Genomic DNA, 18,530 nt, shown 5'->3' with positions numbered 1-18,530 from the left:
CCCCTATAGTTGAAATGTCTTTAAAATGGGTCTTATTTTGGAACAGATTTTAATAGGTTTGGGTTACTGTCTAGACATGAATACATGCAATGAGAAGGTAGTAATGTGCCTCTATTAATCCTTATAATTTACTTACATAAAAAATTATTTATAATTTCTTTGAGTGGCTGTTTTAGGAGACATATTAGAGAGCAGTGTTCTCGCCTCTTTGAATTTAGCCCTAAGACTACACCAGGGGTCTGCAACCTTAAACACTCAAAGAGCCATTTGGACCTGTTTCCCACAGAAAAGAAAACGCTGGGGGCCACAAAACCCTTCCCATGCCTGACTATTTCCTGAGCAGCCACAAAACTAGCATATGTAGTTGAATTAAATGTTTTGTTTTCTTCTGAAACTTTTCTTTTCTTGGATTTATCCATGGTTGGCCTACCGGGGTCAAAAAGCTCAATTAATCACATGCCGGTGGGTATCGCACATTGGCAGTTGTGACACATATTTTGAGTGACAGGGAGCTGCAGCAGAGAGGTGAAAGAGCCACATGCGGCTCCAGAGCCGCAGGTTGCTGACCCCTGGACTAGACTGTTTCTAGAGAATAGATATAAAATTCTAGCAAGTTGCTGTGGGAAATATAAATTGTTTCCCACAGCAACTTGCTAGAATTTTGTATCTATAAATATAAACAATAGTCAATTGTTTGTGAAGCTTGAATTATTTCTATAACTTCATTTTGATTAAATATTAGATAGATGTTGGAAAATATGAATTTAATCACTCTGCTGCAAGAAATGATGGTTTACAAAGAATTCTTTCAGACACAATATGTTCTTCTGAGGAACAGCTGTTTGAGTTCACATATTGTGCACATATTTTATATCTGTCAGGAATTTGACAGAATGACATGCAAATATGTAAACTAAATGTTTATGCTGAAGACACTAGGAAACATAGGCTTGTGAGATTTGTTTTTTCTGTTTTTGGAAATGGGTGGAGGGACACAGTTCTAGTGACCTCATATAGATCCCTTAAATGTACTTGTGTTACACTGCCTTGTCAGAAAGGGTAATATCAGCATGATTTTATTAAATTCTTTGCACATATTATAACTATAGAAGCATTTTCAAAATTTTGATGTTGGAATTCTAAACTTTGAAATTTAGATATTTATTTTTGGAAATTAAGAGCAGCGAGCAGGTTTTATAATGATCACATTCGATTCTGGTGTAAAGTCGTCATTTAAAATGAGGAGTAGGAATTGAACTATGCAGCCTTCAGTTTCCCATTTCACAAGTATAGATGAATAAGAGTTTAGAAGTCTTTGCTTTCTCTTTTAATCAATCTCAGTTTACCACTGGTTTCATTGAAGCAGCTTCTGAAGCCACATTTATGGCTTTTTGTAACTGACTGTGGTGTTAATCACAGTTTGTTAGTGAGATGATACCTCACATAGTAATTAAACAAAAGCAAATCTTCTGGTCTTTTCTTCCCAATTACACGGAGAAAGAAAAAAAAAGTATGGTGCCTGAGCTGAAGGTTACTATGATTTAGGGTGATATGATGAATGTAGTTAATGACTCAAACTAAGAAATATTCTCTAGGTTTTTAGAGAAGAACCTTTTTTATGGGTGTCAGACCTATGATATTCAGCATTCAAAACACATGTGGTATTATTACAATCTTTTCCCAATCATTATAAGCATGATTTGACTGAAGAAATTTTAGAATAGTTAATGATGTGAATTTTAATTAGCTTGACAAATTAAGTAATCTACATAATTATAGGTATTCTGAATCTTTGTTTTGAAAATATCTCCCAAATTTTGCAATATGACAGACTGAATTGGGGTTTTTAAAGTTCTTTGTTAATTGTTTTGAATATTTGCCAATTTGAAAGTAGGATATTAATAGAATAATAAATTGTAGTGTTAAATAGGGATTTATTAGTTTTGATATGTTCATTTACAGATTTATTGTATTCATTGATTTTAATTCTGCGCTGCCATGAATCTTTTTATACTGCCATAGATCTTGGGTAGTGTAAGTAAAGTAAAGTAAAATAAATAAATAAATAAAAATTAATGGGGAACCTTTTTTTCTTGCCCTAATTCACAAATAAACTCGATAGAGTTGTCTCACTAACATAGAATAACACCAATTCTGATTAAATCGGCTTTTCATCACATGACCTAGGAAATAAAGTATTTTCAGTGGTTGCCTCTATGCTTTGGAATTTCCTCTTTATGGAGATCTTTCTTCTTGGGTTTCAGGAGAAATCAGTTAAGAGTTGCCTTTTGTAACAACCTCAATAAAGAGATATATTGGACTGTGGGGATGCTCAGGCAGACACATATCTGTATGTGTTTTTTCCGTCCTTTGTTCCTTTTAATGTTGTTGGAACTTACTTATTTGGGGTGGAATATTTATTTTTGTATTGGAAAAGTTCTTTCCATCACATTTAGGTCTAGTTGCCTGGAATTCCATTCCAGATGTTAGAATTATTGTGGGGCAAATAGGAAGCGAGAGCTATCAGCACTGCCTTGACAAAAAAAAAATAGTCAGGAAAAATTAAATAAATAAGACTGAAATCAGAATACCTTGAAAGAAGAAGTGAATTGTTAAATTCTTCCAATTTTAGGGATGTTAACCTATATCTAATTTGAGTGATCCCTTTAGGAGACTAAGGGCATAACCAGTTACAATATTCTTCACCAATGTGAAATAAGATTGTCTACCTATTCTCCGAAGCATGGAATTTGATTACCATTATAATTAGCTTAAAATGATAAATGGATCATTGCACAGTCAAATAACTTAAAGGAAAATTTAATCTAGTGGAAGCAATTGTAATAAAGATATAAGGATGCCCTCATCAAAGGAAAGCCAAGTATAGGAAAATTACACTACAACCTTGATTGAGGTGTGAAGGATTCAGCTGTAATATTTGAAGAGGTCAAAGGCCTAGAGTGTAGTGTTTTTCAAAAAGATTCACTGTTTGGAAATGTCTAGGTGTATTTTAGGTTTTAGAAAAATCAGTATGAAATTATTTCATCACCGGTATCCATGGAGTGGGGTAAGGCAGAGAGAAAGAGGGAAAAACATGTTATAAATATTTTATCTGCTCTTCAGCAATTCCTGTAATGTGAAAACTCATATCAGGCAAAACACTTTTGCCAATACAAGTATAGTTGTGAGAAACTGAATACACTTTAAAAAGATTTCTAATGAAATGCCAATTATATTTCAGTTTTTGATAGTTTATACACCAAAAGAGAAAATTAAAATCTAGGTAAAATTACTTTTTTTTCTGAAATCAATGAAACAAATTTGTTTTGACTCCTTTGCTTTTCATTTCAGGGCCCCAAAATAGATGGAGTAGTAATCACTGCTGCCTACTGATTGCCATTCAAACTACCATTTACTTAGTCAAGGGAATTAAAATTTTAGAATTTAAAATGATACTGAGAGTAAATAATGGAAAGAGTAGACTGGGAGGTCTTCTAGTCCAACCCCCTGCTCAGGTAGGAAACCCAATGCCATTTCAGACAAATGGTTATCCAGCCTCTACTTAAAAACCTCCAGGGTTGGAGCATCCACAACTTTTGGTGGCGACTTTCATTTGATCCCAAGCTCCTGGTTGGTTAACAGAGGGGAACAGGTACCTGAAAGAAATATTGGCAAGGTGATGGAAACATGATCTTGAATACTTGAGGCAAGTTTATATAATAGTTCATGCAGTAGTTTTGGCTTTGTTAATGGAGTTGGTGTTTGCTAGCCTTCATCCATTGACTTGGGGTCAGATGTTGCCAATATGCTGAAATATTCAGGTGTGTGTGTGTCTAAGTAAGAAGAATAGATTCAAATTTGACTCTAGTAAGATCAAATGGCTTTAGGTATTTGGACCACTTGGAACTGGAGCCTTTCAACCTCTAGTTCCAATATTTGAGGAGTTGCCACAAAGCACCTGAAGGCAGGACAAGAAGCAATGGATGGAAACTAATCAAGGAGAGAAGCAATCAAGAATTAATGAGAAATTTCCTGACAGTTAAAACAATTAATTAGTGGAACAAATTGACTCCAAAAGTTGTGGGTGCTACAACACTGGAGGTTTTTAAGAAGAGATAGGACAACCACTTGCCTGAAATGGTATAGGGTTTCCTGACTGAACAGAGATTGGACAGGGAGTTCTACATGGCTCAGGGCCAGGTTGTCTTCAAGACCGCCTTCTGCCACATAGCTCCCAGAGACCAGTAAGATCCCACAGAGTTGGTCTCCTCCAGGTCCCGTCAGCTAACCAATGCTGGCTTGCGGGCCCGCGGGGGAGGGCCTTCTCTGTGGCTGCCCCAGCTCTCTGGAACCAGTTACCTCCTGAGATCCGGACCATCCCCATCCTATTGGCCTTCCAAAAAGTGGTGAAGACCTGGCTTTTCTGGCAGGCCTTGGGCCGTTGATCTCACTCTTGTGATCTGGCGAGATCTGGCCATGAATGGCGTGAATGAATTTTTAATGTTTTTAATTTTTCAATGTTTTTTATAATGATTTTTTAAAATGTATTGTGAGCCGCCCTGAATCTTTGGAGAGGGGCGGCATATAAATTTAATTAATTTAATTTAATTTAATTAATTAATTAAAGACCTCTAAGGTCCCTTCCAACTCTTGTCATTCTGTTAGTTTTGAATGGGGTTACACTTCTGCATTTGGAAATAGTGTACTGTTGGGGTTTTTTTTTTTGGACTTATAGTTCCTGCTTGAGGAGCACTTGGCAGCTGTGGCTGGAAAGGCCTTTGCACAGTTTCATCTTATAGAACTACCCTTTGCTGACCTCATGCATGGACTACTGCAATAGAGTTTTTTTTGAAGGCCATTCACAAACTGTAGCTGATTCAAAATGCAGTGGCATAGGCAATAATGTAACAGTGCTTATTGGTGGACTTCTGGGACCAATCGAAGGTGCTGGTTATCTTCTATAAAGTCCTTAATGAATGGAACCTGGCTTTATAAAGGCCCACCTGTTTCATCTAATGTCCATTCATCCTCAATAGATTCTGTTAATGTATATTAATAAATCTGGGCATGACTCAGTAAAGTACATCAGTAATATATACTCAGTAATATAACAGCTAATTAGATTTCTCTCAAATAAGCAGCCAGGCTAAGGTTGAGGTACATTATGATTTTGTTGTTAAAAATGGTTTGACGAATTCCAGAACAAAATGGTAGGAGATCCTTCTATCACTAGGAAGAGCAAGTCATATTAGTTTAGTATATACTGTAAGTAAATGGCAAGCTCAGGGGAAGGAAGTCTATATGCTCTGTTAAATGTGTATATTAATCAGTAGTATCTATTTTTTGATGCCTTAATATGAATACATGAATTGCATAAATGCATTTCATTTTTCAGGTCATAATTTCTGTGCACAAGGGCACCGATGTGGTGAAAATTCAGAGTGCAGAAACTGGAACACACGAGCTACTTGCGAATGCAAAAGTGGTTATGTCTCTGTCCAAGGGGACTCTGCCTATTGTGAAGGTAAATAATATGCTCCTGAAAGTAACCTGATTGTAATCTAGTGAGAAATACTTAGCTAAAACAAAGACCATGCAGAGTGTCTCATTATGAAGTTCAGTCTTTGCGGTCGCACTAATAATATTACCCACACTTGAATTTTTTTTTTTTTATTTAGAAAGTGGAGATGATCTAGAGAAAAGTTTATTCTGAAATTCCCAACTGATGGATTTGCTTCTTAACATGCAAAAGTGCCATCTCCTGGCCTGTTTAGCTTTGTCATACAGATGTCAAGTATGCTGCTTATTACACTGATAGGAAAAATAGCACGCTTGAGAAATCAAATCAATGCCTTTTGAAAAATAATATAAGAATCATGTGTAACTTCATTTGATACCTTGGGAAATTTAAAGCCTACCAAAAGTTTTTCTGAATAATTTGTTTTTATGTCTGAGATGTCCCTTTATGTACTCTTGGAAAAATGTTGAAATAAATAGTTTTGGCATTATAAATTGCCTATATGCTGGGCTAGTTCTGAGCTGAAAATGCAGAAAGGTGCATATTTATTTATTTGTTAAATTCCACTGATATAGTAACTCTGCATAATTAACACCCATTTCATTCTCTTAATTGGATTCCAAAGACTAATTGGGTTCCCTGTTAGACATGTGATTACTGCTTTGCATCTGGTACAATCATACTCAATTATATGATAGTTGGTTGCACTGAAACAAATTCTGTAGGGTTTTATAGTATATATAGCACATACAATAGGTTATCATCAGTTAAAACCTAGCTTTAGCGTATGGTTTAATAGATTCCCTGGAGTATAGAATAACCTTAATTTCAGTACAGGTAAGTTTCTTCTGATTCTAGGTGGTATTGTTGGGCAAGTCTTCATTTAAAAAAAAATGATTTAACATTAAGGCCCATGTGAATTTCATCGGTAATGAAATTTGTGCTATAGAAGTAATGTGATTCTGTATCAAAGCAAAGAGCCACCTAATGTGGTTCCTTGCCGAAACCAGAAAGGTTCCTGTGTAGTTTTTTTTCTTCTTTTTGTTGCACTGGAACAAAAGTTTTCATTTTTGGCAAGAACAGATTGGACAATAACTTGGAAGAAAAGCTAGCTCAAAAGTAATATAAGATCTCAGTTCGGACATTAACTTCAGATCAGAGATTAATCTTCAGGCATTAAATTCAAATCAACTGAACTGCTTGAGGATATCCAAATTATTATAATTTAAGTCATGATATGAGCATCTAAGTGATTCCAATATTCAGCACAATTTAAAGTCTAATAAGAGGCTTGAACTGTTGTGGTTATATAATTATTTATATTTTGCTGTAAATGGATAAAAGCCAAATGCAATTATGGTCTTTGACCAGAATGAAATAAAAATAATTCTGCTGTAAAAAATCTTAAATAAAATTTATAATATGAATAAATGTATAGAGGCTTTAAGTAACTATTTAAAACAATTTAAAATATAATTTATGACTATCAATATTATACTTACCAATTAGAAATAGGACAAGGAGAGCATTTTAGGACTGTGATACAAGTAGGATGAAGGTTAATATTTACGATATATACCAACCAAAAAATGATACCTATTAGTGTCCTGTTAGACTGACATGCTGCAGAATAAGATTTTGCAACACTGTGTTATAAAAAATTACTGTGTGTGTGAGAAAAAAAAAAGATGTAAAATTGGCTTGAGTGATCAGACATTCCAGTCAAAAGTGGAAAAATAAGGATATTACGAATATCTCTATAAACTGGTTATAAAGTATTTTTTTTCCTTAGAAACATTGTGCCTTCTACTTTTTATATATTGTCAGAAGAAGCATTCACTTTGCTGTATGCCATTTATTTATAGTATTTATGAATTTCATCTTCATGGATCTCTTCTTTTCATTTCTTATAAATGCTGTCTTTAAAATTGATCCTGAGTTTCTTTCTTTCCGTCTATATCTGAGACGACAAAGAAACACTTAGCTGACAAGAAGTTAAAATGTACTGTGGAATAAGAAATAAGAGCTGTTGTTTGGTAGAAAGAGATCGAGGGGAAAAAATCCAGACTAATAGGAACTGCTGTAAAGCTGTTATTTCCCATACTTTTGAGTAGTGAAGATCTGTAAATCTATGGTTTTTCGTATCTTTTTGAAATGAAAATGACCATTTCCATGCGACTCATGAGTTACAACTCTCAAATTATACCAGCAGCTCCTGCCATAGGAAAAGTGTATTTCATAGGAATTGTAAGTCAGAAATTGCTCTATCAATGTTGCAAGAATTCATTTCAAATCAATAAAAGACTGTAAACCATTTTGGCAGCAGCTCAATAAAGAGTCAGATGAACTGCATATTTATTTTCTTCAACTACTTGTATTTGTTAAACTTAATTTATTCATGTGTATTTTCTTTGAGGCATGCAAAATAAAGCTAGGGAATCTTTTTTCTTGGATTTTGTGTAACCTGGCAAGAATTTAAGGGCCTTAGCTTAAAGTTTCACTTGGTAGATATTTGCAGTTTTGGTGGAAGGGAAATTTTTAGCACTTTGATTAGTATACTAATTGCAGCTAACCATTATGGCAAGTGGTTTGGTTTTTATAACTAGTTTGTGCTTTTCAGAAAGGATTTACATTTAAAATTAATTGGTGTAAGGTGAAGGGGAACCCAAGCTCTAGAAATATTAAGACAGATGTCTGATAATTTTAATATGATATAGTGTGATGGATGCTGGGTTGAAGAAAACATTTTATGGATATGTGATGGAATACGTAACTCATTCCCAAAATATACTAACCAGCAGTTAATGAACCACTATGTAAATTGCCTGTTGTTTGGTTTGGGGCTATGGACAAGAACATCCTTGGTATATAGTCTTCCAATTCTTTTTCTTTTGTGTATGAAAATCAGGCTGAAGTTGCTTCTTATGTACTTTAGCATTCACACCATTTACCATGATATTTCAGCATCACTTCTAGTGTTGTGTATAAGGCTTCTTGGTTACTGGAAGATGCTAGATTTTAGGGATGTAGGGACAGAGTAGATTGAAACAACGTTGGGATATTGGACATAAATTCTTGGTTTGGCTAATTGTTGCAATCCAACCTTACTAGGAAATGTGTAGAGGGAATTGTAGTTGTTTTTCACACTGACCCAAGAGTGCAGACAGCTCTTTTCTTAATATTTGCTGTTTTCTGCTTCTGTACTAAGGCCAGTGGTCTTTGCTCATTTTTCTCACTGGTGACTTATAGCATCTTCTAGAGTCATTCAATCATTGTTGTGCCAGAATAATAGTAATGCAGACAGGCTTTCTGTCATATCAATGGTAGCCAGGTGATGCTATGAAGTTGTTATAAGTCACTATGGAGAAATGACTTTAGTTTGTTGTCCATCTGCTTGTATGCTGCATTTTCTGACAGTGTAATACATATTTTCATAAAGTTAAAGCATAAATCTCTCCACCAGTAGCTGTAGAAGAAACTACAGCCACAAATTACCCATTTTTCTGCCATTTAAATCATTGGAAATTGGAGATTTCCTCATAAGATTAGCCAGTGTCCAATCACGCATGCTAGTTATTTCTTCAAAAACAACAATAAGAAGATACATTATTGCTTGTTCTAAGATTTTAATTGCCTATCAGATCCTCCCCCATAACAGCTTGCTATCTGCAACAGAGAGATACTTTTTGAGCTAAGCTCAACATCTGACATAGATATATCTCTTTGTATTTTCCTTGGTAGCAATATAGAAGTAGTTTGTAACTGTCTTCTTCAAAATGTCTTGGCAGTTCCCTATCTTATAGTTGGTAGTTCCTGAAGATCCCATGTCCAAGAATTAAGCAGGTTTGGATCTGTTTAGATTTTGAGATCACCCAACCTTAATTGTCTACCAGATAATTATCAATTCTAAAAATATTTATGGTTATGAGATGATGATGATGATGATATGATATAATAGTCTAAAATCAGTTTGTGGTCCAGCATTATTCAGAACCACCTGGAATATTTCAATGTGTTCCCCTCTTCAGGTCTTAAAATCACATTGTACTTTCTATCAGATGTAGAAAACAGGTAAATGCATGGTTCCCTTGACTTGACTGAGTCACTGTATTGATTTTTATACAAGCAGTGTGCTTGCTTCTAACTGCCCTCTTCTATAGATCAGCCATTTTTCAGATGATGCCACAAGTACCTTTGAAAGCATCAGGAACATCAATTAATTACAATGAGCCTCTCCACATTGTAATTTTAGGATGTAGTAGCAATATCTCTGCACCATTTTGTTATACTTTGTCCTAGTTCTCAACTGTATCTCTAAAGGATGCCTCATATAGTCATTTTTTCCCTCACCTTATATACACAGTAACATATTCTGGACGTATTCTGACAGATGTTCTCAAAAGAAGCATACACATAGCCATTCTAACTTATTCTGCAATTTTAACATATTTCAAACTTTTTGCTGTCTGCATTCTTAACCCCCCATGTATTTTATTCCCATTTCTGCAGATTTAAATTAGGCAAATATATGCATATAAAATTAGTTATATTCAGATCATTAGCACAAGTTTTTTTTAAAGCATTATAAATAGCATTCTGGAAAACATTTGATCTTAGTCTGTAATAAAGTATTTTCATTTTAGCAGCATACAAAGCACTCCCCTCTATTCTTTTATGGAGAAAAACAACGCTGTGGGAGAGAGAGATAGAGAGTGACAGAGAGAATGAGAAAGAGAGAGAAAATGAGAACAAATGAGGTGCTGAGGATGGATTAGAATTTGAGTTTCCCTCTTGTTTGTCTGACTATACAGGTGCATTTTCCCCAGTATCTTGTTCTATAAAGTAAGTTTGATAGTGGATAGTCTAGACCAGGGTTCTGCAACCTTAAACCTTAAATTTTTTTAAGTGTTTTTAAGTGTTTTGTTTATTGTTTTTAATTAATGGGGCCAAATTTATATATGTATATTTTAACTGTATTTTAATATTTGTACTTGATGTTTTTACTTGGCTGTTCACCGCCCTGAGTCCTCAGGGAGAAGGGCGGTATACAAATTCAAAATAAAATAAAAAAAATAAAATAAAAAACACTCAAAGAGCCATTTGGACTTGTTTCCCACAGAAAAGAAAATATTGGGAGCCACAAAACCTTTCCTGTGCCTGACTATTTCTTGAGCAGCTACAAAACTAGCACATGTAGTTGAATTAAACATTCTATTTTCTTCTGAAACTTTTCTTGGATTTATCCATGGTTGGCCTACTGGGGGGTTGAAAAGCTCAATAAATGGGGTGCCGATTGAGTAACAGGGAGCTGCAGCAGAGGGGTGAATTGCTGACCCCTGGTCTAGACTCCTTTTAGCTGTCCAGTGGATTTCTAACTGGATTCTAAGTGATTAAATCCATTTTTTTTTTGCTTTTCCAGTCTTTTTTTTTTTTTAATTATTTTTCCTTTTCTGTGACTGAACGAAGATTAGAGAGAAATATTAGTTAATCTGAAAATAGTTTCTATTTATTGAGCTTGGGCTCCAGGTATCAAAGTTTGGGCCTGGTTTCAACAAGGAGTAATGGTATATTTGGATTTGTTTCTCCTCCTGTTGTTCTTTTACCCTTGTTTAATAGAAAAGAGATGTGGTGTAAGGTGACCAGACGTCCCGCTTTTGGCGGGACAGTCCCGCTTTTGAGCAATTTGTCCCGCGTCCCGCGGCGTTTCAAAAAAGTCCCGATTTTTCTTGAGCCCCAGCTGATGGCTAGAAGAAAAAAAAACTGTTTAAACTCTTGCCCGGGGCTTCAAAGGGCCGCCCTACAGGCAATCAGTGTAAAGCAGTTTTTTTTTCCCCTAGCTAAGCTTCAGAAACGAAACTGAAACCAGGGTCTTTGGTGCAGCGTGACAAAATGAGGCAGAGAGAGATTTATTTTTATTTTTATTTTTCCTCCCCAAAAAAGGTAGGTGAAAAACTGCAAACAATGGGAAATTTAGGAGGAGAGTTCAAGATTTTAAAACACAAAGGAAAAAAAGCTGTATTTAACTAGGGAATTGTAATAATTGAGATACTATTAATTGTATATTGTGTTGAAAGCAGAAATGGTTAAGTTGTGGTTCGGAGGAATATATGGGAGAAATTATTTGGTTTATTATTATTGGTAAATATAATTAATTGATTTGTAAGAAATTGGATTGCATGGAAATAATTGGAATATTCATGTTCATATTGATTAATATACAAAAAAGATAGTTTTATAACTAATTGATTTATATTAAAATGTTGAATTTGTATTAAACAACTGTATTACATAATTACATAATTAAACAATGTGAGGATGGATATAAAAATAGATGACAATGGGAAGGGGTATAATATAGAATAGAAGGGAAAAATTGAATTTGATTAAGATTAGAGATGAGGATGAAGGGTAATATTGGTTTTTTTAAAAAATAGATGAGGAATAAATATGGCAAAAAGGAAATATAGAAATTGTAAATTTAATTGAAATGACTAAACGCTGTTTAAATTTGTGAACCAGCCAAATATTCTGTTCAAAGAAAATACATTGTATGTTTGTATGTGTGTTTCTAATTATTGCTATTTATTCATATTTGTTCTCTTTTATTCTTTAAAGTTTAACAATTCATTCTTTATCTTAATATCTTTATATTTGCTTGGGGTTGGCTTTCTTCCCTTTCATCTTTTTTATTGTACAGCAATCTTTCTCCTCAAACCTACCACCTCTCTCTTTTCTTTCCTTCTTACTTTCTCTTCCCCCCACCCTCTTTTTCTCCTCCCTACTTCCTCTTTCTTTCTCCTTCTCCTCCTCTCTTCCTCCCTCTCTTACCCTCACTCCTACTCTAATTTCCATTCCTTCATCCCTCTCTATTGCTGTAATCCTTTAATGCATATGGACTACTCAGAGGGCTGAAAAAGTTATTTTTGACTGGTCCTCACACTTTTGACCAGTCCTCGAACTTATGACTGTCCTCACATTTTACATTTTTGCCCTATCTTGTCATCATGGTGAAGAGAAGCAGTTGTGAAATGAGTGACATGGTTGTTAAGAATGCTGCATGGGCATAAATGTGAGGATGGTCATAAGTGTGAGGACCAGTCAAAAGTGCGAGGACCTGTCAGAAATGACTTTTTTCAGCCCTCTGGTTAGTCCTTTTGTGCATATGGACTACTCAGAGGGCTGAAAAAGTTATTTTTGACTGGTCCTCACACTTTTGACCAGTCCTCGAACTTACGACTGTCCTCACATTTTACATTTTTGCCCTATCTTGTCACCTTGTTGAAGAGAAGCAGTTGTGAAATGAGTGACATGGTTGTTAAGAATGCTGCACGGGCATAAATGTGAGGATGGTCATAAGTGTGAGGACCAGTCAAAAGTGTGAGGACCTGTCAGAAATGACTTTTCAGCCCTCTGAGTAGTCCCTATACACATAGCCATGGCCACCCGGTCACATGACCAGGTAGCCACGCCCACCCAGTCACATGGCCTCCAAGCCACGCCCACACAATAAGCCACGCCCACAATGGTGTCCTTCTTACCAATGTTAAAATCTGTTCACCTTACCCTATAGACATAGCCATGGCCACCCGGTCACATGACCAGCTAGCCACGCCCACCCAGTCACATGACCAGCTAGCCACGCCCACAAAATAAGCCACGCCCACAATGTCCCTCTTTACCAATGTTAAAATCTGGTCACCTTAATGTGGTATTTACATTAGATGATTAGCTGAAACACTCTTGGGGGCAATTGGTTTCTGATCAGGGATGAGCTTCAAAAATTTTAGCAAGGGGTTCGCTGACTGGTTGCTGGGTGGGCGTGGCCATGGTGGGCATGGCCTAGTCAGCCTCCTGCACCACGGCGGGGGGGGCATTTTTGCCCTCCCCGGGCTTCGGAGGCTTTCTTCGAGCCTCCAGGAGGGCGAAAACAGCCTTCCCAGGCTCCAGAGGCCCTCTAGTGGCCAGAAACAGGCCCGTTTACAACCTCAGGCTCCAGAGGTCTCTGGAGGCCAGAAACAGGCCCATTTCTGGCTTTCCCGAACTGCCAGTAGGCCTGTTTTTCACCTTCCCGAGCCTCCATGTGTGCCCTACACTTACCTGCATCCAAAACGGGCCGCGTGGGGACTCCTGTAAGGGGCAGGGTGGGGTGGGCAGGACCAGCCAGGAGTGGGATTTGGGGTTCTCTGAAATGCACCAAATCATAGCTGGAAGTTCTCCTGCAAACCGCCACCAGCCCACCCCGTTTCTGATTGACTACATTGGAATTGTTGTTTTCAAAGGTTAGTTAGTTATTATTTTCCCCTTTAATGTAAAAATAAAAGCAACAGTTCTGCTTATGCACTTAATCTCTGTTCTTTAAATGCCTTGTTGGATTATGCTTATAACGTAATGGATGTGTTCAATGGATCATCTTTTCTTGGAAGATCGTGAACAGAAATATTAAATTCTCATTTAGAATTAAATGTTCTTGGTCAATAATGCAGAATTAATGGGTTCTTTGTACATTTTTATTCCTTAAACTAACGCTCCATTCTGCTTAGTTGCACATTTAATTGGTAATAATTTTAATTATATTCTTACTTGGAAACTGAGTGATTGAGAAAATCGGATCACATTAACATATTTCTTCACTTCTGCATTAATCATTTCAATTGAGAAATACTCTCATTCTGGTTGTAAATCAAATGAAAATATAAGAAGATTCTCTGCTTATAACTCAATTTTTAGTTAATTTGTCTGAGGCATTACACTGAGATTGTTTAATCATATCAGCTTTGAAATGGCCTGTATGGTAGAATTGCTTAATTGTTTTTCCCCCCCACAATAAATAACTTGAAGGAGCAAGTCAGCCAGGACATTTCTATTCCTTTTTATTCCAAGAAAAGGTGACTTTAGATGCCATATGATCACTAGCATATCTAACCCATCATTTGTGTTTGTATTTCAACAACCACATATTTAAATGGGAAACTTTTCCCGTGGCTATCTTTTAAATAGCAATGATAGTAAATAAACCTTCATATAAAATATTTGGTAAGCTACATATTTTTCTCTGGCCCAGGGTTTGCCAAACTGTGAGGTGTTCCTTTCTTGGGGAAGTGCAGAGTCCATCAGAAGTGTGAAGAACCTTTTAATTACATTGCTACAATGAATCCGAAAATTTTCCCAAAGTTTCATTGTATTGTTTTCATTATTTAGTTCATTTTGGGTTTTGAACTTTTTAGAGGACGGGTATAAAAGTTACACTAAAGGGAGAAATGATGATAAAAAAAAAGTTTAGAATCCCCCACTAAAAACCAAAAACCACTGTTCTACAATTTCTTCATAAAGCAATAAAATCCAAGTTATGCAGGACATGTGAGTATGATTGGGTTATTTTCTATTGCAAAGACATACATCTTCTATTTAGTCATAATACAATAGCCAAGAACATCCACATGATTTAATTTAGGTGAAACTGTTGTTGTTGTAGAAGTTGAAAACAACTGTGGAATGGCACTTTCTCCCTCAACTCTTTATTCCAGGAGATGCCTGCAATCAGAAAATTGACATCAGCAATGCAAGATACATTTTGCTTGTCTGTGGATAATTACTCCTCTTTTGTCAGTTCTCTAGCACAAATGCAGTTAGTACTGTCATTTCCTTTCAGTCCTAAAAAGGTAGTTTTTTTAAAAAAAGTCTTTTAAATCTTCTGATCCAATTTAGTAAATGCTTCTCTTGTTAACACAAAAAGACCTAAATTCTTGAAAAATGAGTCCAGACTGCCATTTTACTGCCTTTTTATTTCACTTTTTTTTCTTCCTATAAAATATTATTATGTAGATTAAAAATCTAGGTGAAATGTTGCAAGTCCAAAATTTTTTTTAGCCATATGCTAAATAAATAATTATATAGCAAATTAATTGAATTGAATTGAATACTTTATCTGTCACATCGAGTGTGACTATGAACACCCAGTGCAGAAGCAGTTACATTCAAAGCAACGGAATAATGATAATCATCATCATAATACATAGAGAGTAGTGGTGAAATGTAAAATTTGTTACTACCGGTTCTATGGGCGTGGCTTGGTGGGGGGGGGGGGTTAATATGACTGAATGGGTGTGGCCAACTTTTTTTTTTTTTTACTTTTAAAACCATTTTTTCTACAACCTCTTCAGCTGAAGAGGTTGTAAAAAAAAATGCTTTAAAAGCCTCTGATGAACCCAGCTGCCTTGCCTGATCAGCAGAGGCTTTCTCTCTTTTTTTTAAAAGCCTCTGACCATCCCAGCTGACTTGCCTGATCGGCAGAGGCTTTCTTTTTTTTTTAAAGCCTCTGACGATCCCAGCTGAGCCGCACGATCATCAAAGGCTTTTTTTTTTTTTACTTTTAAAAGCATTTTTTCGGCCAAAGAGGTTGTAGGAAATATGCTTTTAAAAATAAAAAAAAAAGCCTCTGATGATTGTGCGGCTCAGCTGGGCAATGGTGGGGGCAGGGATTTTTGCTACCGGTTCTCCGAACCACCTGCCTCCATCACTACCAGATCAGGTGATCCGGTCCGAACCGGGAGCATTTCACCCCTGATTATTATATAGATTAAAAATCTAGGTGAAATGTTGCAAGTCCAAAAATTTATTTAGCCCTATGCTAAATAAATGATTATATAGCAAATTAATTGAATTGAATTGAATACTTTAACTGTCACATCAAGTGTGACTGTGAACACCCAGTGCAGAAGCAGTTACATTCAAAGCAATGGAATAATGATAATCATAATAATACATACAGAGCATGATGATGAAGTTTGCGCTACATGTTGCTCAGATGTATTTAATATAAATCTAATATTAGTCAAAAGGTATCTAACGTAAATAACAGTATAGGAAAAATTGACAAGTACTACATCTGTAATATGAATGGTAGACTGATGCAAAGAAGTCTTTTGCTCACTCCTGTTGTGACTCCGACCCCCAAGCCTGTCTTATCAGAGGGAAAAGACTCCGAAAGTGAAGGAGAGGAGTTGGCAAGGCCTCCCTCTCCAGGACCCTCCTCTCTGGCAATGCCTCAGGTGTCCTCCGAAAGCCAAGAGATAGGCCAGGGGCCAGGCACTTTGGAGCAGCCGCAGTTGGACAGTGATGGAGATGAGTCTTGGCTGGACCCCCGACAGCATCGTAGAGATAAGCGCACGCAGCAGAGGAAGAGGCATGCCAGAGATTAAGCTGAGTCACTGGACCACACCCCACGGGGGATAAAAGGGGGTGTGGTGGCCAGTCAAGCCTTGTGACGAACAAAACTGAAAGCTAGTAAGTCATTCTGCATTTCTGGAACTTTGTTATATGCTCTGCTTGGATTGATTTTTGGACTGGACTTGACTATTCTTTGGCTTTTGTGGACTTACTTTGATGTTTCGGACGGAGGAGAAAAACCTCCCTTTGTAAGTAAAAACTTTTGGCAAGCAGCCACTGGGTTGCTGCCAATTCTGTTATCAAAGGAAATTCTTGTCTGCTGCTTTATTTTAACTCTTGGTCGACTGCTGGTGTGCATGTGTGAGAGGGGGACAGAACATCTCCTTAATTCAGCAACTGACCTATTCTAGACACAACTGAAAAAAACCTCCATCCAATTCATGTCTATGGAGATTCTCAGAACTGAGGAAGCTTCCTGGTGAAAAGCAAAATGTCTTCAAGAAGAAAAACAAAGAAAATCTAGTTGCCTTTTGAAAAAGCACCTTTGGGACATCTATCCAGTTCAGGTATGGGAACTGATTAGGACTAAATGATTCATCGCAGCTTAGCATTAATATCTGTAACAAGAAAGAAGATTTACATTATTTGAATAACTCAACCATAAAGTACTCATAAATTATTTTCAAGTTTGAAAATAATACAGAATGCACATTAGGGAAAAATACATAAAACCATTAAGCAATTTTATATTAACATTAGACATAATGAAGAAGAATGTAGTAGAGATATTAACAGTCACAGATCATAATTATCCTCCCAGATTTTATATAATAAATGGATAATGATTAATATTGAGATTATGGGTTGTCTTCATAAAATACATGAAAGGAAGTAATGAATTGGAAACAGTTACTTTTTTAAATCTGAATTCTGTTTTCTTGGTTCTTTTTACTATATGACTTACTTTATCTATTACGTTTCTCAGTTAGGGAGACTTGTTCTTCCACCATATTTATAACAGTAGTTGTCTAATGACAATTTACTCTTCTCTTACCACACTCCTTCCACCAAATATATTCTGAACATTATCTTCAGTTCTTTGGAAAAGTTTCTGTGGAGGAACAGAAATCACCCCTTTTCTAGTATTCCTATCTATGTTGGAAGTTTTATCAACAATAACTAAAAAAAAAAAAGTCCCTTAGACATCAGTGATTTTTTTTTTTACAAATACTAAACATCATGTTTTCTGAACAATTTCTTTTATCCTAATAAAAGGATAAAATAATTATTAGGATAACAGTATAAGAGCCTTCTGATGTGGGTGAAGGAGGAGACTGCAAAGTTGGCTTGAAACTCAACATTAAGAAAACTAAAATCATGGCTCCCCGCCCTCTCAATTCCTAGCAAATAGATGGGGAAGAAATGGAGGTAGTGACAGATTTTATTTTCCCGGGCTCCAAGATCACTGCACATGGGGACTACAGCAGCCAGGAAATTAAAAGACACTTGCTCGTTAGGAGGAAAGCTATGGTTAGACAGCATACTAAAAAGCAGAGACATCACCCTGCCAACAAAAGTGTGGATAGTCAAGGCTACGGTTTTCCCAGTTGCAATGTATGGTTGTGAAAGTTGGACCATAAGGAAGGCTGAGCATCAAAGAATTGAGGCCTTTGAACTATGGTGCTGGAGAAGATCCCTGCGAGTCCCTTGGACTGCAAGGCGATCAAACCAGTCAGTGCTAGAGAAGAACAACCCTGACTGCTCTTTAGAAGGTCAGATCCTGAAGATGAAACTGAAATACTTTGGCCACTTAATGAGAGGGTGAGTCCTTACTCACTGGAGAAGA

The 18,530-nt window shown here is 36.3% G+C and overlaps 1 protein-coding gene across 1 annotated transcript in view; it reads left to right on the top strand.

Annotated features, from left to right (window-relative positions):
- The window catches only part of NELL1 (neural EGFL like 1), a 549,513-nt gene that overhangs the window by 233,800 nt on the left and 297,183 nt on the right, over nucleotides 1–18,530 (top strand). The window contains exon 10 of the mRNA XM_070957549.1: nucleotides 5,396–5,524. Coding sequence (XP_070813650.1) covers nucleotides 5,396–5,524 — 129 coding nt within the window. The remainder of the gene's footprint in view (nucleotides 1–5,395; nucleotides 5,525–18,530) is intronic.

Source organism: Pituophis catenifer, unplaced genomic scaffold, assembly GCF_029215685.1.
Source record: "Pituophis catenifer annectens isolate HBS135680 unplaced genomic scaffold, rPitCat1.0.hap2 SCAF_1, whole genome shotgun sequence".
Taxonomy (NCBI): domain Eukaryota; kingdom Metazoa; phylum Chordata; class Lepidosauria; order Squamata; family Colubridae; genus Pituophis; species Pituophis catenifer.
This window is presented reverse-complemented; position numbering and strand designations above follow the sequence as displayed.